General features: G+C 37.1%; 1 protein-coding gene across 11 annotated transcripts in view; it reads left to right on the forward strand.

The window, feature by feature from the left end:
• The window catches only part of STXBP5 (syntaxin binding protein 5), a 112,473-nt gene that overhangs the window by 12,225 nt on the left and 74,922 nt on the right, over nt 1-25,326 (forward strand). For 10 of the 11 annotated variants that reach the window (XM_080388244.1, XM_080388241.1, XM_080388247.1 and 7 more), the window contains exons 4-5: nt 22,011-22,092; nt 22,914-23,014. In XM_080388244.1, the coding sequence (XP_080244370.1) occupies nt 22,011-22,092; nt 22,914-23,014 (183 nt within the window). Of the gene's footprint in view, nt 1-22,010; nt 22,093-22,913; nt 23,015-25,326 lie in introns of those variants that run through there. The other variant, XM_080388243.1, reaches the window with a different exon arrangement.

Genomic DNA, 25,326 nt, shown 5'->3' on the forward strand with positions numbered 1-25,326 from the left:
GGGTGATGGAGCCCGGCTCTCCTGGGTATGGCTGAACCCCTGACTGCTGATGGGAACTGGTGAATGAATTCCTTGTTTTGCTTTACTTGCGTGCACAGCTTTTGCTTTACATAATAAGCTGGTTTTATCTCAACCTATGAGTTTTCTCACTCTTACCCTTCCAATTCTCCATACCACCAGGGGTGGAGTGAGGAAGCAGCAAGGTGGTGCCAGCTGGGGTTAAACCATGACAGTCCTTTTTAGCACCCAATGTGGGGCTTGAAGGGTCGAAGAGGTAACAAATTTGTTTGGAATCTGCTAGGTCAATTTTATAGATGTTATTTTTGTTTAGCAATTAATTGGCAGGCTGCTGTGCTTGCTGTGGGGCTTGCTTGCCTTACTGTATATTGGTCTAGTGCTCGTTACTGGCTGCTTTTTGGTTTCGCTGCTCGCTGTACTGCTATCACCTTACTGCGTTGTGCCTGGGAACATGCTGATAGCAGCCATGGTGATGCACCTGGGCTGGCAGATGGCCAGGGCATCGCTGCTGTTCGGGTGCTGCTGTACCAGACAGGCTGGAACTCCAGAGTGAACTTGAGTTGCAGGGACTGTGACCTGTGGGTGAGCATGCGGGAACAGGACACCCCAAAGTGTCTGTGACCATGGGGAAGTCCACACCAGAGCAGGTACATCTTGAAGTCTGTGGCTGTGTTTCTGTGCTGCAGCAAGTATGCCTCTGAAGGGTTCTTGGCCCAAGGACAAGTCCACAGTGGAGAAGTACATCTTGGAGCATCAGTAGCTGTGCATGAGATCATGCTGGAGCACTTCAAAGTGTATGGTCATGGATAAACCCATGGCAGAGCAGATCACCTCTGGAGAGACTGCAGCCATGGGTAAGGCCATGTTGGAGTAGGTTTACTTCTGGAGGGACTGTGGCTGTAGGTAAGGCTACACCGGAGCAGATCTATCTCTGAAGACATTGTGGCCTATGGATAAGGCCATGCTGGAACAGGTGCACCTCAGAGCAGCTGTGGCTGTCAATAAGTCTGTGCTGCACCAGGTCTTTGATCTAAAGTATTGTTGCATGTACTGTAATTCTACTAAATGGCTTTTAGTAGTAATTGCTTTTGTTCAAAAATAACTGAAGTATAACTGTATTATATCTAATACTACAATTTACTGAAATGGACTTCAGAATGAAAACTTTTCTTCCCTGTAGGTATTTTAATTGACAGAGGAGAAGCCTAGTGGATATAGCCTTGCAGCTTCAAACTTGCTGGGTCATAGTGAGCTTGGGAAAGGTAAATGTTTTTGGAAAGCATGCAAAGTTTGCAAGGCTGCAGGTGTTACAGTAGCACTAGTGTAGCCTGTTTCCTTGTATGTCCTAGCTATTTGTGAAACACTGAGGTGGTATGGATTGGTGATTTGATGATGTAAGGGTAAAATGTGACAGGGACTCAGCTTAAGCTTTCAGACTTCTGATATGGTGCTCAATTTACTAGGCTCTTAGAACAAATCCAGTAAAATGTGGAATTTTCTCAGTTACTGTGGAAGATCTTTTAGAACTGAAATAGCATTATTGCTGCAGGAGAAGACATGAGCCTTTTCGGTAAGGTCATGTCTGGAAAAGTAGAAATAGCTCATGATTCGAGATATGATAAAGCTTGAAAGAACAAATCAAGATGCAAACCCTTCCTAACAAAACTTCCTGTTTGACAGAAGTTTTCTGACTGTGTTAGACTACTTCTAAGTGTCCAGCCCTCAATTTTTAACAGGTTTCAGAAGGCAAAGATAAGTATTTTTACATGTTACCTTTAAGGTGAGTAGAATTGCCCTCAGTTATTTTACATATTTACTGCTACTCTTCTGGAACTGTTTTTGTTTCTCATTTTAGCGGAACCGTAAAAACCCATGTTACTTATCAGGATTCCCACAGCACATCTGTTTCTGTAGGGTTGTTTATGAAGAAGCTCAGTGAAAAACAGAATTAAAACTTGTAAATTATTGCATTCCGGATGCAATAACTGCAAAAACAGCAAACTGGAGGATGTGTATTTTGGAAACAGTTCACTTTACCAGTTAGCTAAAATTAAGGACAGTGGTTTCATATTGTGAAAAAATAGTCCTTAGCAGTTTTGAGAGAGTTAATACTGCAGTAGCTCTTTATCTTTAATCTCTTGGGTCTTCTCTCTTCCTCTTACTACGCTTAATGTGGCCCATCCTGGAGTATACCATCAAACTGATCATTGTAACTTTTTTTAAAAACCAAAATTCTTAATTCTGCAAAGTGCACTTGATTAAGTAGACAAGACTACTTTTCCTGAGATCTAATTCTTTGACATGAAGTGTATTTATTTATTTGTTTACCTGAGGAAGCTGTTTGTGGGTTTTGGTTCACAAGTATATACACAACTGCATTGCTTACCCACTGCCAGTGTGCTGTCTTTCAGCAGCTTTTGATGTTACCTTATTCTGCTGACCACTAAGTTTAAATTGTGGTATTGTAATTGGTACTTCAATGATAATCAAGCATAGCCTCTTAGTATTCAACTGGTGATAACTTGGGTGACATTCTTCGTGTCAACACTTCTATCATAAGCACTTCATGACAATAATACAGTTTACATGTTTGTCAAATGGAGCACCAAGTTACTACCGTTGACTTGCTGTGCAAATACAGGTGAAGATCTAATGATATAATTTAAATATCTGACAGTGATACTTGTATTGCTGAACTTAGACACAGTTAAAAATAATTAAGGTCTTGGAAATAGCTAAAACTGAAATACTTCACCAGTCAGGACTGTGGTAGAGTATTTAGTAGATTTCTAAAACATGCAGCAATTCTGTTAGCCTCCAGAGACTCATACTGAATCCTGATTCTTTTTGATTTTTACAACACTTTCATGAGATTACTCTTTCTGTGGCTATCATTTAGCCTGATCTGACACACTGATGTTCAGTTTAAGACACTCTCTCACAAGCGAGAACTATTTTGTCTTACAGTTAAAATATCTCCTTGGGAAGAGATTCCAAAACTGCTCTTGTGTCCTAGATCTGTACAACTTGACGACAACCTTGGTCTCATACTAGTTGTTCTAATTAATCACTTCCTGCAAAGACTTAGTCTATTTTGAATCCTAAACTTCTCTTAACTAGATTTTTTTAATTTATTTATAATGCTTGTATTGAGGTAGCTATATCAATTGCTGAATTAGGATTGATTTTAATATTGTATTAGTAAAGATTTTTCACTGAAGTTCACAAATAGATCTTCCCTAGTCATTTGTCCACAGTTCTACTCTGTATCAGTGGTTCTTAGGGGTTTTTCATTTGCTTTGAATTTTATCTTAAGTGTCAAGAATAGTGAAAGTAAATGAAACTTGGAATGTGTGTCTGCTAGAAAACAAAAGTGTAAGATTAGGTACTTTAAGGAATGCTATGTTATGCTGATTGAGCTAACTAAAACATGCGGTGAAAACTTGCTAAATTGATTACTGCTTATGAAAGTCTTTTGTCTTTAATTAGGGATCGCTTAACTTGGACAGTGAGCTCAGGGAGCTCAAGGACAGATTTAATGAGCAGATGGTGTTTGCCTTGAGCCCCCTGAAAAGCAAGATATGAGCAGGACCATCCAGACAATAATTATGGTGTGCAGCTGTGTCATGACAAACTCCACCACGCTCGGGCATCTGGCCAGCATCCCTGGCATGTGTGAACCTTATGAATCATGAGATAGTGCATGCCTGCACTTAGCCTAAACTTAAATTTACATACACTAGGTGTGTAAGCTATTCTTGTTTTTCACTGAGTACAAAGGTGGGCAAGCTCCAGGACTGGGCAGGAAGCCTCACCTACAGGTGGATGCACCACATAGGAATTTTCCCAGTTACTGAGAGGCTTCTGGCACTGGCTGCAAAGGTGTTTCCCAGCCAAAGTGTGGGCCTGAATGATGTTAAGGTGGCAGTTGGTGAAGTATCCTTTTCTTAGTCTCCTTAATGCTTTGCAGTAATGAGCTGATGCTTCAGGTCTATTACTATTTTATCATATTGTGCATAATAACTAGTACTGTTTCCTTTTTTGCATATTGCATGCTATTTTTCTTTTATTATACTGTAATATAATAAAGTGCATTTATTTGGTTTGGAATTCATTTTTGCTTGGTATCCAGTCAATCAGCAAAACAACATGTGAAACAATTTTTTTTGTAAAAAAAAAAAAGATGCTGATCTTGTAATGCTTAAAATGCAGTCTGAAGTGTTGCAGTTTGCAAAAATCAACTATTTGATTACTGTTCTACAGAGACATTTGTATCTTGATAGAAATAAGTGAAGGCTACTTTATTTATTCATTTTACTGAATGTCATGGGATTTTGTTTTGTAAGTACCTTATAAAGGTAGTAACAATCTGATTTCTTTTGGGCAACTTGAAGCTTAATTTCCTTCTAAAATTGAGATAATAGTTTCAGTGACCATTGCTTCCCTGTCCAGAATAAGTCTTAGCCTGCCCCACTCAAACCAGACAGTGCTCGTAAGAGCAATACTGGTGGAGAGAGATTAGGTTCTCCCTCAAGAAAGGCTATAGACCAAACTCACCCTTTTATGAGGTATCTCCCATGGATTCTCCAAGAACGAATTGCCTTCTGCTCCTATATTCTTGTGTGAAGTCTTCACAGAAGCTGTTTTAACTTCAGAAACCAGGGAACTAAAGAAAAGATGCAGATCCAAAGGAAGCAAAGCCTTTGTACTTGTGCTTAGCAAGCTACTGTTTTATGTGATTCATGCTATTTCAAGCAGAGAATTGCATTCCATAGCCTCTTGAAGCTGCTGCCAGGCTTGTACTCTGTATGTATTTGATTAACGTTATTAGATCTTTGTTTCATGTTAAGATGATGTATTTAACGCTTCAAGAGTAGCCAACTGAAGAGGTAAGCCAGCTGATACCCAATGTTTTTTGTAACCTTTTTTACTAAAGGTTCTGCTTCTTTCCCACCTAGTGACACCAACTTGTAGTTAGTAGCAGCAAATGGATGAGAGCAATTTGCATATTTCTATTTTCTCATTAGGGAAAATAATAGAATGCCAATTTTTTGTGATCACTTAATGTCAATTTGATGGGTTTAGTATGCCTGTATTTTTTTGCATATGCTCTATCCAATCTTACTACAGTGTTAAACAGAGCAGATGTTCATCTTCACAGTTGAAAAACATTCTTGACTGAACTTTGTAGTGTTGCTATTAGAAGTACAGTTACTAAGCTTTAGTGATGCTTGTTAATATGCAGAATGGGCTGCAGAGCAATACATTGCCTGGCATTCCCTTTTACATGTGTTCCAAACTTGTGCAGTAAACTTGTACAGGGAGGTTAGTTTCACAGCCACCCTTAAGTGTCAGATAAAGAGGAAAGTCACTACAAAAAAGCCCTGGATAAACTTCCATTTAAGTGACTAAATAATAATTATTTCTTACTGTCATAGTGAATATCCCTTCATTCTTTAAAATAATTAGGTGGGAAACATAACTCTTAGGAAAGAAATCCTGCTGAGTTACTAACCTGGAAAAAAGATTGGGTAGCCTACCTCTTTAAAGTACACAGTCTTACTAGTAAAAGTCGCCATATTTTCTTTAGTGTTGCTGACCAAAGGAAATTGTATTCAAATAGCAGCCACTCACAAAGAATACTATTTTATTAAACTTGTTTTGTACTTAATTCTGTATCTTTCAGTTAAAAAAAAAAAAACCACTAAGCAGAAACATAGGTCCAAAAACTGTTACCCACGGTATATTTGGCTGCCTAGAACTTGACTGTTTTACTTATTTTCATTCATCAGACATTGCCTGTGAAAGTACTATGAATACAGTCCTAATTGTGTTAATAGTCAGAGGGTTAGTAAAAAAAGTAAAATAGAATGGGATTTGTACATGCCTTAGAGGATGCTGTGAGGAAGAGGCAGTAGGAGTTAACTTTTATAATATTCTTTCTCTTCTTAGGGAAAAACAAATGGTAAATGACAAAAACTATTTAACTTTTGAGCTATGGCAGTTTAAAAGAACTGTGTTTGTTTTTTCCCCATATGATCACTGTCAAAATTTACAGATCAAATACTGTAAAAAAAAAAAAAGAGATGAGGAAGAGGTGGCATGTCCTGAGTAAACTTTACTAACCTTTGATAATCTGTTCTTTCACCTGGCAACACCCAGCAGGAGAAGCAGCACATCAAAAGACGCTAACAGTTTGGATTTCTATAGATAACCTGACTGAAACTTAGTAAATGCATCTCTTTGAATGCAGGAAAGTCACCTGTAATGCATTCAGTGTAGTGCAAACAGCTGTAAAGGCCCCTGTTACAGTAGTTTGCAAATGCAACTCTGCAGAAATAAAAACTTAACTTTTACAGATCTGCAAATACACAAATATCATGACTGGTGCATAGCTACAATTGGAGAGCAAGTGATCAATGTTCAAATGGATCTGTGTCTGTTTGGTCCCCTACTTTGCCGCAGAACTGATTTCTATTTGCAGTGGACTTTTCTTAAAGCTAGCTCTGTTTTGGTAACAGAAACTACTATACCAAAGGGACCAGAAATGCAATGGTGTGTGGCTCAAATGCGAGTAGTCACTAAAAATATTGTCTTGATGGGTATTCTCCATTATAAAATAGCTAAAAATGATGCTGTTGTTACTTTTGCACCCGAGGGTGAGGTTATCTTCCTTAGCATAATAAGCAGTAGAGGTGATCGCTGTCACCAGTTAATCTAGCAAACAGGAGCTGCCTGCATTTCATTTTGAGAGACAGAAGTTGTAGAGGTCCTTGCTGTTTTATTAAGGTTGTGGATAGGCTCTTCTCACTTAAGTGCTCAAAAGTGACCTTAACTTACCTGTGTCTGGTGCACCCTTGCCTGGGCAGAATACTTAGACTAGCTGTTCCCTTAGTGAAACCCTTTTAAAGAAGGGTCATTTCTAAAACCAGGAAGAGGAAAGTATTTGGTTGTTGCCTACCTACAGGCTTTCTGAGTTGGGTTGTCCTTTACAAATGTGGTCTTTCCCTATTTTTGAGCTTGTCCAGGCAGGGGCGGGGAGAGGTGAATTGATTCCTAGCCAGACTGCAGAAACTTGGGAGACACTAATTCAGTTCCAGTAATACTACCAAAATGATCATAAGTGGGTTTTTTTGTGTATAACTTCATAGTAATTCACTGATCTGAATTCAAGATGACATTTACTGAGATTATGTATAATACTTAGTGTATTATGTATTTAGAAACATATTTAATGTACTATATTGTATGTAATATACACAATAAATAAAAGAAAAATAGGCTTAAATTAGATCTTTGAGACATAAAGATCACAGCTAAGTACAAAGCTTCAAATTGGTGGATAAGTGGATATGTATTTTTCTCTGAACCAGCTACTGAAACTTGGTTTTTCGACTTGGCCCAACAAACTTGGAAAAACATGGTCAACAAAGAAGCATTTTGCTGTCATAGAACAATACTGTGTCCACATTTTGAGTCTGTTTTCCTGGTTTTTGCATTTTAAGTGATGTGGATTTAGAGGGGGAAACTAGAATTAGTGAGAATAGGGTGGCTGCCTTAAAAGAGGATTAACAATGCCTGGTCTCCTCAGTTTAGAGAGGAGGAGAAGGGGTAAATATGATCAAGGGCTGTAAAATCAAGAGGACACCAGTTAAAATGCATGCTGAGCTGTCACTTAGCAAATCTGCTGTGCAAAAACTAAGGAGCATTCACTAAAGTACTATTAGACTGATTTTAAAGAAATAAAAAACAAGTTTTTAGAATTTCACTACTTGTTATTTTCAGACTAGTATTTGTGGGCATGGATGAAACAGTGTTGGCAGGCCATACTGGTGCATTTAGGAAGGGAATAGACAAATTTAGACACAAGTCTTAATAGGTAAATGCTGAAGGTTTTACATAGCTAATCTACTGGGAGGGTTTGGTTTGGGAACAGGCTGAAAAATGTGGACAGGCTTGTGAGCTCTCCTAAATAAAGCTGATTGCTGTTGTAGGAGACAGTTATGGGCTGCATGGACTTCTGGTTTGAATCAGTGTGATGGCTCCTGTACTTCTAGTCTGGTTGACTCCTCTCAGAGAGAATTCTGTAACAATGAAGTGGTTCAACAGTATGGTTGCACAGACTTCCTGACTTCAGCTCAGCACTTCACATGGTAAATAATTTCTGTTAATGCAATTTAACATTTTCTCAGCTTCTGTGGTTTGTTAGCAAGGAAATAAACTCTGCTTAAGCAGCAAAAATTATCAGCTGCCTGAATAGTTGATGAAACTGTTTCTATACAGTAAAACTTAAAATGCCAGATGTCGTGGTATGGTGTAAGGGTGAGTTTTAACATTAAGGAAGCTGTCCTGAAAACTTGTGTGGTAATCAGATTGTGATCTGGTAATGTTTTCTGCTTTCAGTTTTTTGTCTGCAGTGGAGGTTACTGTTGCAATTAAAACAGTGTGCTGGTGAGATCAGAAAGCAACTGCCTTGAGTAAGTTTTAAAGTGGAAAAACTACTTTCTGCCATTCTACAAATGTCATAATGTGCTATGTATACGGTAGTTGTATCCAATTTGACAAAGGTGGTGCTAGTAACACTTACTGTTCTAATCTATAGAGTAACGGATGGGCATTTTTAGGAATATAATCTCACCTGCTGCATGGGTAGCTCATTCAAAGAGACTTCTTTTAAAAATATTCCTGAAATTGTATTTAATATCAAACTTAAAATTGGCAGATTTCAATTACAAAACGGATCAAACACTTAAATGCATAGTTTGAAAACTTTGTCCACATAGTTTGTACATAAAAAAAATATATCCAAATGTAGAAGATCCTCTGTATTCTGAAACCTCTAATTGTCTGCTATAGTACATTAAAAACATATACTTATAAATTATACAAATGTACTTAATTTGGGGGAACTTTACTTCTGAGGAAGTTAAACTCAGTTGGGAATACTTGTTAGTGTTACCTTAGTGTATTAATGGAGAATCTTTAAAGATGATCGGTGTAAATGCATTCTATATGAGTGATACTGAATCATTATAGATATATTATTTTAGTCTCCTAAAGAACTACTACAAATATTTAGTAGTTGAAAGTACCATAGTAGCTCAGTGCTGGTCACAGCTATTGTTTGGTGTGTTAGTTCTCTGGTTGCCTTTTTTTTTAAAGGACTACTAATAAATGCCATTCAGCATACTATTTTTGCTGATGTTTGACTGGAATGCATGTATCAGTCTATCATGACGGGTTTTAATAAAACAGACTTTATCCTGGCTTTGTACAACCAGACAGTAGTTAATGTTCCTCTTTTCACTTGTATTTGAGATGATTATATGAAGAAATTTTTTTCCTTTTGTAGTTGCTATTTTGAATTATTGGAAGTTACTGATTAATTGAAATCTCTGCTTGTCTTTAAAAAACCTAGTTAGTCTCTTTATCTTAAACATACCTAATTTTCAGTGTCCATACATGACCAATTTCTTTTTCTCATGGAGTGATTCTTAAAAAATACTATTTTACAGTTTTTAGGCATGCTTTGGTACAATGCTGCTTCTGGTATTTAATTGTAGCTTTCATCCATGTATAGTTTCAAGAATATATCCATCCTGGAGGAGGCCATCTTGGGTGGTCTTGGGCAAGCGATTTAACTCTGTCCTCTTTTCCCTCTGCTTCAAGAGGATCAAATTTGTGTATGTATATGGCTTGTGAGCACAGATAAGACTTGATTTTGTTGAAGTGTTTTGGTTGGGTTTTTTTTTTTTTTTTTTCCCCTGACTCTATAGCCATGTTACCGCACAGTGAATTTAAAGACTACCTGTTTGCTGGGGACTCGCCAAGTTTAGAGGTTAGGGCAGACTTGGAATGTGTGTGGGGATTTGTAGGTGACTCTTGGTTAAATGGCCTACTACTTTCAGCCTTTCCTGGAAGCTGAAGTTGGAAACGGGGCATTCATGGGGAAAAATGAGGAGTTATCAGCCTTCAGGTTGCAGTGATAGTGTATCAATCAGGTTTTTTTATAGTCCTTTATAGCAAAAGAAGTTGGGATACTTTGCAAGCAAAACACTGCCAGACTTGTAACACTTCAAAGAATTAAAGTGAATCTGCATTCAGTTGGCCAGTAAAGATTCTCTTTTGAGATTTGTAAGAGGAAATGACCTTAGCTTTTTTCTTAATACATATGTGACTTGAATTTAGCTCTGGTGGAATTCTTTACCATCAGGAAGTCATGTTTTTCTTATTGTTTTTAATTCACACAGAGCTAATGACCACTGTAAATACACAATGGGATTATTTGTTGCTGTTTGATTGCAATTCTGTTATGCTAACATTTCAAAGAAGAAATAAACAATGCTACCTTGTAAAGATGGGATTTATTTTCTTCAAACTTTCGTAGCTAAATCTTTGAAACAAGTTTTCCCCTGTGTGTTTGTCTTTTTTCCCCATGTAAATGTTTGAGGAACATCACAGGTGAGTCTGACAAATACCAATTTAAATGATTACTACTCTAGCTTATATCTGAGCCTCCTGTGTTTCTTAGTCCTCACCATGTAGATAGAGCACATACAACTTTCACGTGCTACAACTCCAATGAGTTGCAGTAGCTGGCTGAGAGTTACATTGCTCGTTTCCTCTTGTGTTTTTTGATGGAAGGCTCCAGAACTGAATTTTCAAAACTAATTTCATTTTCTCTATTGCAGAGTAGAAAAAGCTGTCTGACACTCAGAACATTAAAACAAATGTGTTCATCAAAACATTTTAAGCAGTGAATTATACTGTGTCAGTGCAGGTTCTCCTGACTTAAAGCAGGTCTGAACTGAATAGGCCACAGTACCATGTTAATTTTAATGATCTGGATTTGCTGCTTAGAAACCATCTTGAGGTTGGATAAGGAGTTCTGTTACAGACGATACTTTTTTTTTTTGTCTGAACCCCTGGATATTTTCATGTTATGGCATTTCTGAAGCACTGTTTGTCACAGCTGGAAATTTCCCTAGAGAAGGTGGGACACCCTGTCTATTTGACATCTGTGACTTCGGGCTTTGACACTAAAACCTCAGTGAAGTTCTGGACTGTGGTCTACTTCAAACAGTGAGGGCTTGATATTTTTTTTGTGTATGTCTTTAAAAAAAAATTACTTGTGGGGGTAGTAGTGTGACTAGTGATGATGGTAGAGGTTACTTTATTTGGAAGGTGTATGATTGCTAGGTCTTTAAATACTTTTACCTAAGCAGCAGCCATTTTGCTTTCTTGGAATGACTCATGTATAATTAAGTTACTGAGGATTCCAATAGGAACCAAATTGCTTAAAAAATTCAAAATTTCAAACTTCCTTAGTCTTGTATTTTAACAGCTGTGATTTTGAAGGTAGTAATTTTCTGAGGAATGGGGTGATATTTCTCTTCAAGCACACCTTTGTGCAGACTTGCTCTTTACCTTGCCGCCATTTTACCATTTAAGAAAAGGAGGAGGAACAGTGGAAATGTGAATGTCTTCTCATGGCATTTGGGGAGCAGGGTGGTAGTGAAGGAAAAGATGGCAGCACTGCAGAGGAAAACTTCTACTCTTCTGCAGCCTTCCCTTGACTGTGGAGGAAGTGTAGACAACTGCTCAGCTTTTTTCACCCCCTAACCCTTTCCCTGCTCCTAATAAATCAGGTCAAACTATTAAATTTCAGTGTGTGCATTTAAGACTATCATTCTTGCAGAATTATTGCTAGCTATTTCAGTTAAGCTAAAGGGAGGAACCTTGGAAGTGCTGAGCAGCATAAGCAGGTATAGCTCTGCATTTTTGGAGGGCTCAAAGTGTGGTTTGCTGTATGTAACACTTCCCTCAAGCCATCATATGAGAAGAATGGGGTTTCCTCTTCCCTTGGAACTGGAACAGTTTCAGTTACAGGAAGTGAGTTGTAATATATGGATATTCATTATTTTGGATACTCTTACCTAGAGGAAAGAAACAGGCATTTTATCTGTGAAACCTGGTATCATATGGTTTTAGCTTGTATAATTTCCTGCATGTTGCAACTTCCAAAATGTTTCCTGTGATTGCAGCATTTTATACAGAGCCCCTATTTTAGGATTTTGAGGTAACAGTGCCACCTTTCTCCTTTTGATTGGGATATGGGCCTAAGCTGGGTTTCTTCCCTCTTAGCTACCTATTCACATAAAATTTATGGCAAAGTATTATCTGCAAGACTTCTTCCCTTCTGTCAAAGTTGATCAAAATAGCTCTTCAGGCTCAGAAATTGCTAGCAAATGACAAACAAGTAAGACAAACGTTCTTGTAAAAGCAGGGCAGATGAGCATGGCCTGAAGTATTTAACAGGAATTGGAAGTACACGAGGCCAAAAGATGAGCAGTTTCTCTAAAGTATCAAAAATCTCACAGAAACTGTTTTGCAAGGTGATACCTTCCCTACATCTAGTGAAGTGCCTACTAGAAAAACTCGGGGAAGGTGCATAAGGGAACTGCCTTGGACTGTGTTTTACTGTTGAAGATCTGTTTTCCATCCTATTGCAGTCTTGAACTGGACTGTGGGTACTTGGAAATCTAACACTGTCTGAATTATCCCCTTACCAGTGTTAATAGGCTACTTGTTTCTCACATCCACAGCCTTTACAAAACAGTAGCTCTGTGTTTGTACTCTCAAGGGAACTCTTTAGCACTGTTGAGAGGTGCATTTCTTGGGGCCAAAGAAAGGACCCATATGAGGTCTTCTAGTACGATGAGAAAGATAAACCTACAGGATCCAAGGTGATATCTGCAATAACTTTAAAAAGAGTTAAGATGGAATGGGTAGTGTTATTTTTAATGTTATGCCTCATATTATAACAATATTGAAGACTTGTGTTTTTAATGTCAGTTCTTTTTATCTGACAACTTAATTTAGGTTTTTCTATGACCTTTTATCTGTTGACACTACTTTTAAATAACATTTAAGCTGAGTAATGCAAAGCATTTACTAGTGATGCTGATATAGGCATAAACTTCTAAAAATAAATGACCATAATACTTTTGAAGAGATCAAATAATTGTAAGCAACTTCTAGGGACAATGTCAACCTTTTAGTAGTCCTTCTCAAGTTGGATTTCTGGTAAACACAAGCCAGAAAAACACCACTTCATGCAACACTGATATGCAGCTATTTTACTACAAAATATTTCAACAAAACATAGTAGTCGTTGTAATATCTTGGCATGTAATAAACTATTTTTCCAAGTTCTATGAAAAGTACAAAAAATTCAAGAAACACTGAGTAGGAAATGGTTTTGCATATTAAAAATAAGAATTCCAGCTCCAAGTTACCCCTTGTTTATGTGCGGACATTGTTTCCTCTTGATTTTGGTGGAAGACTGCCATCTACTGAATTGCTGAAATTGTACCTTAAGTTTTTCATTTGCGGTGGTAATTTTGAGCAAACCTATAAAATAGTCGCTACAACTTTAATAGTGAAATAGTAAGTTTTTCAGTTTCTTTGGTGACTTGCAAAACTAAAAATTATGCCACAGTGGAACCTGAGGAGGCTTAAAATAAATTTGAACACATTGTTCTTAGAAAAAATATATTGCAAAATACTTAGAGTAGTGATGTGAGACCAGTTACTGGTAGCTTATATATGTTTGAATCTAATTTAAAAATCCTGTGTCATTTTCAGTGGAGAAGATTTAAGATGTCTCTCTATTTATACCTTTGAGCAGACTTCAGGGAAACTCTTCTGAGGCTTATTTGTTGTATTATGTTTGAATTAAGATTTAGGCACTGCTAGCTGAAACATTTAAAAGGCAACAGCAGCAGTACTGCTTGTGAACATCGCTTTGGCTATTTGGAAGATCTTGCAGCTTGTGACCACCACAAATTTGTGGACAGATTGTCAAGTTGGTAGAGACAGAGAGGTAAACTTGTGTTTACCACCCTGATTTGGCATCTAAGTTTCTACTTTTTGTCTACATGATGGAAGTGTTGGCATTTTAACCTGTGACCCCCTTAACACTTCAGCAAGTGACTTTGCTGGTAAATACTGCAAAAGGCTTCATAAGCAAAAAAAAATGAATAAGAAAAAAATGCCTGCATCACTATTGATAAAACTCCTAGTGATAACTAAACTTTCTCCAAAGGTTGTTTGGAAGAGGAGGTTATTTCGATCATAGATGCAAAGCAAAATGGTGTGTAAAACAGAAGGGTGGATTTAAGCCTTATCCACAAGTTAAGTGCTGACAGATTATGTCCAGGGGGAAGAGCTAATATCAGTGCTGAGAGATAGACCACAGCAAAATCTGAGGGAGAAATTCATACATGTAACCAACTTTAACTTAAGGTTGTCCTTAAGAGCTTTTCCTCATCCAGACCTTCTAGCATTCTGTTGATAGTGGTTTTAGTTCTGCTTTAGTCGCCTGCTTTTTATTGCAGTTTTTCTCAAAGCAAGTAAACAAACATGGGTATATGAAGAGTGATAAATTGAATGGCAAAGGTGAAGAATGGGGCAAAAAAACTGGTTTGGTTTGGGATAAGAAAAGAGTTAAAAGGGGTTAATAGTTAATTTGAGAAATAAGACATTGGTGCCAAAAGGAGAGATGATGTGAGAATAACAAGTTCTGTAAAAGGAGAGAAATATTAACTGAGTGATAGCAGAGGACCGGAGAGGGGAGAAACAGTGTAGCTTATGTAAGTCTTAGTAGTGCCTGTGGTCTTATTCTACATAACCCCAAAATGATGTAAAGTTCTTTTTATCTGGGGATATTTATGTATCTCCTAAATGATGTAAGGGGTTAATGAGATATAAGTGAAACTGGGACTCAGCAGGCTAGGCTGCCACTCAGTTTGCAGGGAGGGGGTTGAAGTATGGGCTTGTATTTGAACAAAGTTGAGATGGAATGACTGGTGATTACGGTTAGTGTTTTCTGTTGTGACTATCCAGTAGTCAGTGACTTGAAAATAACTGAAGAGGACTAGCAGGCAAGAATTAAGGGAGGTATTTTAGATCATGCTCTGTGAATGAAGAAAGACTTCTGACCACACAAAGAATTACTTTTCAGTCAGAAACCAGTGTTGATGGACAAAAATTGATTGGGCAAGGATTGGCTATGTTCTTTGAAAATGTTAAATTGTCCTTCTTATTAGATACTATGTATAGTTCTTTACCTATTTAGTTTAATTTATGAAACCATATATAAATTCACTTAACATCTAGTTCAGAACATTGCATTTGTTAATGCTGCTGTGGGCAATGTCTGAACAAAATATTTGGATTCTGGGATGAGTTGTCATTCTTACTCCAAGTGTTCCTCAGTTCTAGGAGCATAGAATGTCCATGCCCTTAGTCTTGGCTAAGAAGCTATGGACATGAGAGGAAAAGCCTGGTTAATTATTAATACTATGGTACAGTATGTGCTACCAGAAGGATGTATGAGGTAGGATATCTGTAATAACATGTTAAAATTTGACATTAAAATTGAACTGGTTTAAATGAATGACAGATGAGCGGGATTGGAAGCATGCAACAGAATACAAAGATTTTTGCCTCTGAATTTTGATTAAGATCTTTCAAAATACATAATTTCCTGGGTTTACTCTTCTGTATAGTCATTAAAAAAAAATCTGCATCTTCTGTAGTCAGAGGAACTGTTACGTTGATGTATTAGTAGCAATTTCCAACTCTTTCGCCTTGTATTATACCATTCTCCTTCCCTTCCATCCCACCCAAAAAAGTGCCGATTAGTCACCTTTTTGCAGTGTTAGTACTGAAATACAGCTTTTAGTCTAAAAGTAGTAGAACCTGGATCAGAAAACAAAGTGAGTAAAATCAAGGAAAGCCTGCAGCCTTGTTAGTGTTTTGAAAATACTATGTTGTTCAGTCTAAATTGATGTTTTTACCTCTTCATTTAACAGCATGCTTCGCTGTCTGTGAATTGTGCATATAGAAACTTATCATTAAAAACAATTTTGTTTCTTGTTTGATTTTAAAACACAGATTTCTAATCCTGTTTGCATTTGTACTACTTAATTACATCTTGTTCTAATGAACGATTGCCTCTCACTGGCAGCTATGAGAAAATTCTACCAAATACAGCCTTTACAAAAAATATTCTGGCACTTTCTGAAGCTGTCTGGGACATACTGTATTTGTGCATGTTTGTGTAAGCAACTTTGATATTTAAGATATACTTTGCTAGCTATTATCATTAGAAAATGGATCAGATATTAATACTGCTCACTATCCATTCCTTTCTTACCAGTTTCTATGCAAAATAGTTGAATAAGTGCTTAATTTTAAAATGCATAACTCATACTAATTTATGAAAAAAAAAAGTGGTTTTGTGCTTTAAAATTGCTGCAACTTACTGTATACATAAATTAGTTAATGAACTTTAACTGATATCTATATACTTCGGTATTTCTCAGAATAGACCTTTTTCACCCTATCAATCTAAGATTTTTTTATGTTAATTTTGAATCAGTTGGCTTCTGATACTTAAAGGAGCTGAGCATTGTTTTATAGACAAAGTGAATACTTTATTTATGCATACTTACATTTATGCAGTAACTAATGTTATTGGTAGCTAGTCTGAAAGTTGAGAAATTCAACTTTCCGGCAGTTGTGTAGTTTCCACTGGAATTTCTAAAGCTGCAGTAGGGAACAGCAGGAGCAGTTTGCTGTAAGCTGTTATGCTAATAAGATAATTGTAGTAAGTTCTAACAGCAACTGTTTAAATAACCTACCTATTGTTATCCCCTTCCCTGCCCCCACAACAGGAAAAGGACAAATTATGTGCTGCCCCCTTCCTTAGGAAAGCACGAACTCTTATGAGTGTCAGGAGATGTAAAAACTGCTGAACTCCAATGGTACTAAATAATTTCATGATAATGAATCTCAGATACTTTTTTGGGCAAACATAGTATCTGAATGCAGCTTCTTAGCCTTCATTGTTATTTAAAAAAGAAAACACTGCACAGTCAATACTACTGTGCTCTCAAAAGTATTTGGGAACTTTGTGTAATGTTAAGATTCCTGGAAAATGAGAAAAACAATGCATTTGCCAATATTCTGGCACATAAATGATCTCTTCCAATTTATCTTCCTATCTTTCCCTCCAACCTTCTCTATCAGAAAGGAAGACCTTTGGGAGAAACCTTTCGGTAACTTTTCAGGACTGAGATCCTATCCTCTTCACCTCTGAGGTGCCTTGCATTCTCATCCTTATGACTAACAGAAAAGCTGAATGTAGATTTGTTATTTTTTTTCTTAATTGCCTGGAAGGTGTAGCTCTTTACTCTAGGGACACTTGATTTGGTTTCAAAGTATAATATGTAATGTTGATATTTTTTTTTTCTGTCCAAGTAATGAGGTCAGACTGTATTTAGAATTAGCTCATTTGCAAGTGCTATATTCACGTGAAAGTTGCAGCCAGTGTCTTCTGACTGTCAATATCTGATGTCTTCCTTTTCCTTATTGTATTTCCTTACTGTCAGTTTTCTTGCCTTCTCGCCCTCCTTAGCTGGCAGGAGAGTGCATCACGATAGTCCAGCTGGAATTCCCACAGTAAATTGTTACCAGTGATTTGATAGTATTTCCATCTGATGAACTTCAATCTCAGGGTTTTAAAACCCTAGTTTGTTTTTGCTTGGTGCTGTTATTTACATATAGGAAAGTGGATCTGAAGTGTTAACAAATATTAATGTATACTTTTGCAAACGTAAATACTGAGACATGGGGAGGAATAAAAGACCTGATTAGCCCAGTGATACAAACTCAAGATGCTATGCAGGCCTAAAGCTTTACAAGGAAACTATAATCCTGAAGTTGTTGGAAAACAGTGATATGGTACCGTATCAGGATTGGTGCAAAGTCTAATACTCTCCCCAAAGTATTTTGTGGATTTTTATTTTATCCTATTTGGTAATACATGAACATGAAAGGTCAAAGTTAGTTTTGGAGGCAGTGTTGACTAGTACTTTTGGACTTTTAAAATAACTCTCTTGCTAAATAGCTGTGTGTCTTGATAGATAGTTCTTTATGAGATTGTTTCTTTGAGACATCATGCTTTTGTATGTGCAGGTAATAGTTACTGATGAGGTCAAGGTGTAGGTAAGATTGAGAAACAGGAAAGTTGTGTGAAGCTGTTCTCTTACTGCTTTAGTCCTGCTTAGATGTATCACCAGGTAGGACTTTATGGTACTCTGTAACCTGATGTAAAGTAAGTTTTCGGCTTTTATCTGTTGTTTGATTATATCCAGACTTGGCAATGGTGAGTAATACCAGACAAACTTTTAATCTTTATATATAAAAATGATACTTGGAAATCTCACCACCATTATGTGGGGTTTTTTTCTAAGTTATAGTAATTCTTGTGGACCACAATCGAAGTCCATACAAAAGTGTCTGTGAAGTGATGGTTTTGCTGCCTATAAAAATAATTCAGGGTCTGATTAAGTAAAGTGGAAAACTGCTACGTAGCAATAACTGTAGTAAAATATACAGGTATAATATGCAGTCCTGAAGAACTATACACAACAGACTGGTGTACGTAAGAATATTGTGAGTTATCTACTGCCCTTAGTGTTTTGTATGTAATTCAGATCAGTGATATGTGTTGTCCTCTAGTTGGAATTCTGGGTTTTTGTCAAAACTGTAAAATGTTTAAATACTCTGAGGTGTTACAGCTACAGATTTGAGAAACATCTAGGAATGCATTTTAAAACGTACTACAGTTTCAGATTTGTCTTAAAAATCTTGAGATATTGTAACAGTGGCAAATCTGATACAGGAACATGGTCCATATCTTGTGCTGTACTATCAAAACTTTATAGCAGTGTAATGATGTGAAGATGCAAGTATCTGTGTGGTGATAGTTTGGAAGGTGATTTACAATATAAACGTGACTCTGTATACATAACTGACTTATGCTAGGGATTGAATTTATAGCTACACATGGGTCAAGCACAGGTAAAGAACCCAATATTCCCTAGGTCTACTTAGAGTAACTTAAACTTAAGAATTTAAAAAAAGGACTGCTCTCCTGAAGCTTTCATAAATGTTCTGGAATTAGTTTTCGCTTTCAAAATGTGACTTCTAAGGGCAGATGTGCACTGAGTTGCTCCTATGTAAATAAGCTATAAATAATAGTAATTTTTAAAAATAGTATTTTGTAGAGAGAACTAGGATATTACTAACAAAATGCTTTAATTCTGCCTGGGGAAAAAAAAAGTGTAACCTTAGGTGTGAACCTTGTTTAGAAGAAAAGTACCTTTTGCAACTGTTGCCTTCTCTCACAAATCAAAGTGAAATCATTTTCACTATGCAATATTAAATTAGCATGATACTGTGCTTTTCTTATGTATGACCTGCACTTCTAGCAGTTAGAAAAAGCCATAGCTTTTGTCTGTAACTTGCTTTTTCAAAAAACATGCAGTCAAGACAACAAAATACTAGTGTTTTCCAGGGTTAATTTCCTAATGGCAGTGGGGGACACAGCAGCAACATTCAAAGGTACAGCTGAAAAGCTATTAATTCATCTAATTGGTTAGTATTTGGAATAGGGGATGAAGCAAGAATAGTAGGAAGAAATGCTTGGAAGTGAAGGAGGAAGGATGGGTCTTTGATTAGAAAACTGCTCACAGCAGACTGTTTCCTCTAGAGCTACCCGAGGTCTTAGAGAGTTTTTCCTGCCTACAAAATTAAAATGCTTTGCTTATCTTGTCATTATTCATTATAATGTTTGCCTGTTTTGAGAACTACTATGTGGCACTACTTAGTACAGTGAGCTTTCTTGCCTTAGGCACATATATGCAACTATAGAACTTAAAACTGCCTTCTCTGGGATGCTGCCTGTTTTGTGTGGTTGAGAAATGCTTAATATGTACTGAAAGGGGCATGTATCATTATCCTTCTACACTCAGTATTTAAGTGACATGCTTTTTCGACTTGGCATACGCTGCAAAACTGGGAGGCTTTGCATTGCTTTAGAAAAGAAGATTAATGCTGGTTAGGAGGATGATATTAATTTGAGATGAATAATTTTAGCTACTAGGTGAAGAAGTGATGACACAGTTCTTGGGTAAAGGAACTAAAGGGGGCTAGCTGCAAGGACTATTTTTATTATATTGATAACTGTAAGCACCGTAAAAGAGGCCAAACTCTCTTTTTTTTTTTTTTCAGATCTGCATGTGAGGCTTCTGCTAATTTGTCAAAAAAAAAAAACCCCAACCACTTGCTCTGAATGTTTAAACTTGTGTAAACTTATGCCCAGTACTGTGTACTTAAGGATTTCTGGAGAGAGAACCGATTGAGGTGTGGAAAATGCAAAAGGATTTTTTTTGTTTTCTTAAAGAAACCGTCAAGTATTCTTAATACTGAAACTTCTGCTGATAAAGTATAACAGTGCTTCCAGAAATACTTGCATCAGAAGTGCCTAAAGAAAATATTTGAGGGATAGAATCTGAAGATTGGAGTAACTTGAGGAATCCATATTTTTTTTAATTTTCTGGGTCACATTCCCCTTGTTTTGAGGTGAGGTAGCTGTAAAGCCTCAATTCCAGATAATGTCTGAGTGGGTGAACGAACAAGAGTTACATTTAATTATGTTGGAAGCTGGTGATCAGGGGAGGAGTTAAGGAAATAGTCTTTTGGTAGAAAACAACCTGTGTCTGTGCAGATAAATAACAAGTTTTAAAATTCAGTTCCTGTAAACATCTGAATTTCACTTTAAGAAACTGCTTTTTTGTATGTTTCTGCAAAGAGTTATTAATTCAAGTGAATGCTGAAGCTTGAGCCAAGGCTGAAGGAAATCTGCTCTGAAGCTTCTGGTATTGCTTGTAGGGATGTTTTCCCCAGTCTGGCAATTTGTGTAGTCAGTCCACAGTTAATACAAAAGCAACATTTTACATTAAAAGTATTTTGAGTTTGTGTAGGAAGGTATCATGGGGATGATTCTGTGCCCCCACCCCCCAGCTTTAAGCTCTCTCTTTAAGTTTTATTAATTTCTAGTGTATACTGAGAGAACAAGTTGTACGTTATGTTCCTTGTTTTGCATATATATCCTTGGAATTATCTCCTTTCTTCCAAAAACTAAGATGCCTTTTTGAAGTGAGAGGTGTTCAGCTTTTTGGCAACTCCAGAGACCGTGGACATATAATGATGGAGTACTGTCTGCTTTGTTTAATTTATCTGGACTTGTGTTGTTTCTGCTCTGTCTTCTAGAGGATGGAGAATTTTCTTAATTTAATATCGGAAGGAGGGGGCTAACCACATTTTGAAATACAGAATCTTTGCAGCTAATAAATGAACAGAGTATGGGGAATTGAAAGAATCTGTATTGCTGCTGCTTCAGTTTGATATTTATTATGGAAGTATAGGACTGATTTTTGTGAGAGGGCAAAATGAACAAGCTTTTGCTATTTTATAGCTGGTGTGAATCAAGGAAGTCTTGAAACAGATCTGGGATATCTGTGCTGCATAATTTCCTATTGACTCCGTATTTTGGCTACTGATCTTTTTATCTCTGTCACAGCAGGCTTTTTTTTCTAACATGCTTTGCATTATTCAGCTCTCCTTTCATCTGTAACAAGTGTTTAAAAAGGAGAGAAAGCTCCTTTAGTACTTGAAATGTGGTCTTTTGATTATGATGCTTATTTAGATTAACTTGCCTGTATACTAGCTCTGATATTTAACAATACTAAACCGCTTCATTATTCTGTTGTGTTCTCATTGATGAAGAATCCCTTAACGATAAGTTAAGCAGTTCCACATAACTTTTGTATTCCATGTGGATAATGATGGGCCTTTTAACTTCTCTGTGTTACTTATATTGTTTATAAATTTTTTTTTCTGGTCATCGCTTAGATCTATGTGGTTGAGTGCAGTAGTTAGAAGCAGGATGTTAACCTGTTTGAATGTTGATTATTTAGTTGAATTAGTGATAATGACAATGTTGTTTATGATGTTTAGTGGTTGGTTTCTTTTCTGTTTTCCATGCAACAATTATTCCTTAACGGTACCAATTTTAGCTTTGGTCGTCCAGGAGTTGAATGCTACTGCCAACATGACAGTGGAGCTGCAGTAATCCAGCTTCAGTTCCTGATTAATGAGGTTGGTAAAATGGTGTACATATTCCATAATTCAGAGAAGATAGAGGGTTTTCTTCAGTTTCTCATTAAGCAAGCATCAAAATCAGGTAACACAAGTGGCTCTTAGCATCAATGGCAAGCAGTCACAACAATTACAAATTAACTTTTTAATTTCAGAAAATGTTTGACTCCTGAAAATCTCTCTCTCTAGAGTATTCTTTTGCTATAAGCAAAACTTTTATCCTAGGAATATTTATTCATATCATTGAATGTTATGTCATGAGGTAATAAAGTCTTTTTTCAATAGTACTAGCAGTTTTAGTAAGTAGTTGATTTTAGATTGATAGAGTTACTGTTTTAGACATGATCTGAGCAATGATCCCTCAGTAATTTCAAGTGTGTTTCTAGGGGTGTAGCAGCTGAGATCTGACAGTAGTGCTGGTCTTGAGCTAGCTGGGGCCAGATTTGTAGGGGAACTTTAGCTCAGAGGATTGAGGTCAAACTTCACTGGCTTTGTCAGCACATGAATATTAGCAGTTGAGTTCATTGCTTAATTTCCCTGTGGAGGTGGGCATGAGGGAACTGTGTGCACAGGAAAAAGCTTCTCCTTTCCCATCACCCTTCACTATAGCACTGAATCAAATGTGATTGAGCTGAATGACATGGGATCACATCAGCTGTCGTTACTAGTACTTGGAAATTATCTGTGCTGTGGTGTTGATGCACGTGCTTAGAAATACTTTTTCATCCTGGCAGCAGATATGTAATATTTCCACTATGCTGATGAAATGTACTGTTACTAGGGTTATGAAAATAAGTTGACTAAAACTTTCTTTCTCATAGGGAGCTCTTGTGAGTGCCTTGGCTGATGATACCTTACACCTATGGAATTTACGTCAGAAGAGACCTGCTATACTTCATTCACTCAAGTTTAACCGAGAACGGTAGGGATTGGATTATTATTGCTTTGCCCCTTACCATCACACTGTCTTGTTTTAAGATCAGGTTTATTAATACAGTCCAATTAATAACTTGTTAAATAACTGAAACTGGTTTATATTGGGTTTGAGTTGCAGGCTGTTAGAACACAAGATACTTGAGTGAACACACCAGTGACCTAAAGTGAGATGACTTTTCTATCACTTTGCATATTGCATTGCTGAATGTCAGATTTCCCATATTTAAAATGTAGAGGGATGGAAGGCTTGCAATGTGTCTCCAAAGGAATTGTTGAATAAGAGAAAGTGTGTGTGTATGTGCACCAAGATGTCAGGAAAACTTGTTCAATTTTAACTGGAAGTTTTTCTCCCCTTGACAAATTGGACTTCCACAGTTAGAGCTCCTGTGTGTATCAAAGCAGCTGAAAACAACGTGAACTTTGACTAACAGTTTTGAGACTCAAGTAACAGTGTTGTAAGCAAGCTAGGGAGACATTTTAGATTAGACTTCTAAAAGTCAGTTGATTGACCTTCTGCAAAAAGTGTGTCCTCTTTTATATACTAAATAACAAGTAGTCCTTCCCTCTAGGAAAGTAGCCCTTCCTTTCCAGTATGCGTAAAGTCTCAACTGGCACACTATGCCTGCTTCTGAGCAGCATGCTTCAGAAATGGACTGCCTGGGGAGCTCAAAGGATATTAGCAAGAACACAGAATAATCTGTGACTTGTACTGCTGAAGATGGCAGGAAGCAGTAAGTTTTAAGTAATGGGTAGCAATAGAAAGCAGTAAGTTAAATATCCATGTGAAACCTTCTAACGTAAGGTAACTACATACAAAGTAGTAAATAGATTGTTGGTGGGTTATGGAGTAACATCGTGGTTTTAAAGAGCAGGTTATAAACAAATTTGTTAGGAATAACATAAATGCAGATTACTGTGTTTTTTGGATAGAGGACCAAGTGATTCCAAGTCACCTTTGAGGTTGTTACTGTGAATCACAGTGCATAAACTTTTTACCAGGGCCTGCAGGGATAGGAGTAATGGTTTTCAACTGAAAGAGGATAGGTTTAGATTGCATATGTGGGAGCAACTATTTGCTGTGAGGGTGGTGAGGCACTGGAACAGGTTGCCCAGAGCAGCTGTGGATGCCCCATCCCTGGCAGTGTTCAAGGCCAGGCTGGATGGGGCTTTGAGCAACCTGGTCTAGTGGAGGGTGTCCCTGCCCACGGCAGGCATGTTAGACTTGATGGTCTTTAAAGGCCCCTTCAAACGCAAATCTTTCTGTGATTCTAAACTATTGTGCACAAAATAGACAGCTCTGACAGCAAAATTCTCTGCCCCAATGGAGTGACAGTATTCCTTTATGCAGCATAAAATCAAACAGAGAAATGCAATTTACAGCCTCTAGTTTAACAACTGTCTGGCTATTAGGAGATGCGGTGGTGTATACAAACCAAATTTTCTCCCTCTCCCTTCTCCAATCTCTTAAATGACTCTTCTCTTACCTGTAGCGCCTACTTGTGTCAATAAAAAAATTCAAGTCTAGTTTCAGGCTGCAAATCTGGACATTGGCTTCTAACTAATGCTTCAAAATAGATATCTAAGGAGGTGATTCTGATTGTGTGCAAATCTGTTGCAAGCTGGTTTACTCTTAGAGGTATGGATATCTTTGGTTAAACAATGTGGAAATTATAAACTATCCTTTTTCTCTAAATGTGGTGATCGCCCTAGAAAAACCTGTCACAGTTGAAGTGTGTGTACTCTTACCAGAAAGAGGAGCAGGGGTGGAAAGGAGTCTAGGTCACTCATTCACTTCAGTAGATGTATTTGCTGTTAACTTTGGACAGAGTACTGATTTTTCCAGGCAACCCTGTGCCTTGCTAAAATAGAGAATGAGAGCACCATAGTTACCAAGAGTGGTGAAAGTATAGTTTGAGACAAAGTCTTATTCTTCTAGTAATTTTAATCTTAAAGTATACATTATAATAGCATGTACAAGTTGCCAGAACACTTAAGATCCCAGAACCATGCATTGTCTTAGACACTTACTAAGTCATGCTGTGTATGGTTAACTGTTTCCAAATATTCTGGGTTTTTTTGACTAGTGTATAAAATAAAGCTTTATAAAACAAAGTGTAATCTCACTACTGGGGAATTATTGTGAATGATCTTTAAAGAATTGCACAAATGCACTGTTGAATAATTCTAAATAGGTGTCTTAATTCCAAAGAACTCAGTGTTATAATCAAACCTATTAGATACAATCGTTACATGAATATGAAGTAAATGGGCTTTGCTTAGGTCAGTTTGTATATTAAC

Source organism: Falco punctatus (assembly GCF_963210335.1).
Source record: "Falco punctatus genome assembly, chromosome: 5".
Lineage (NCBI taxonomy): Eukaryota > Metazoa > Chordata > Aves > Falconiformes > Falconidae > Falco > Falco punctatus.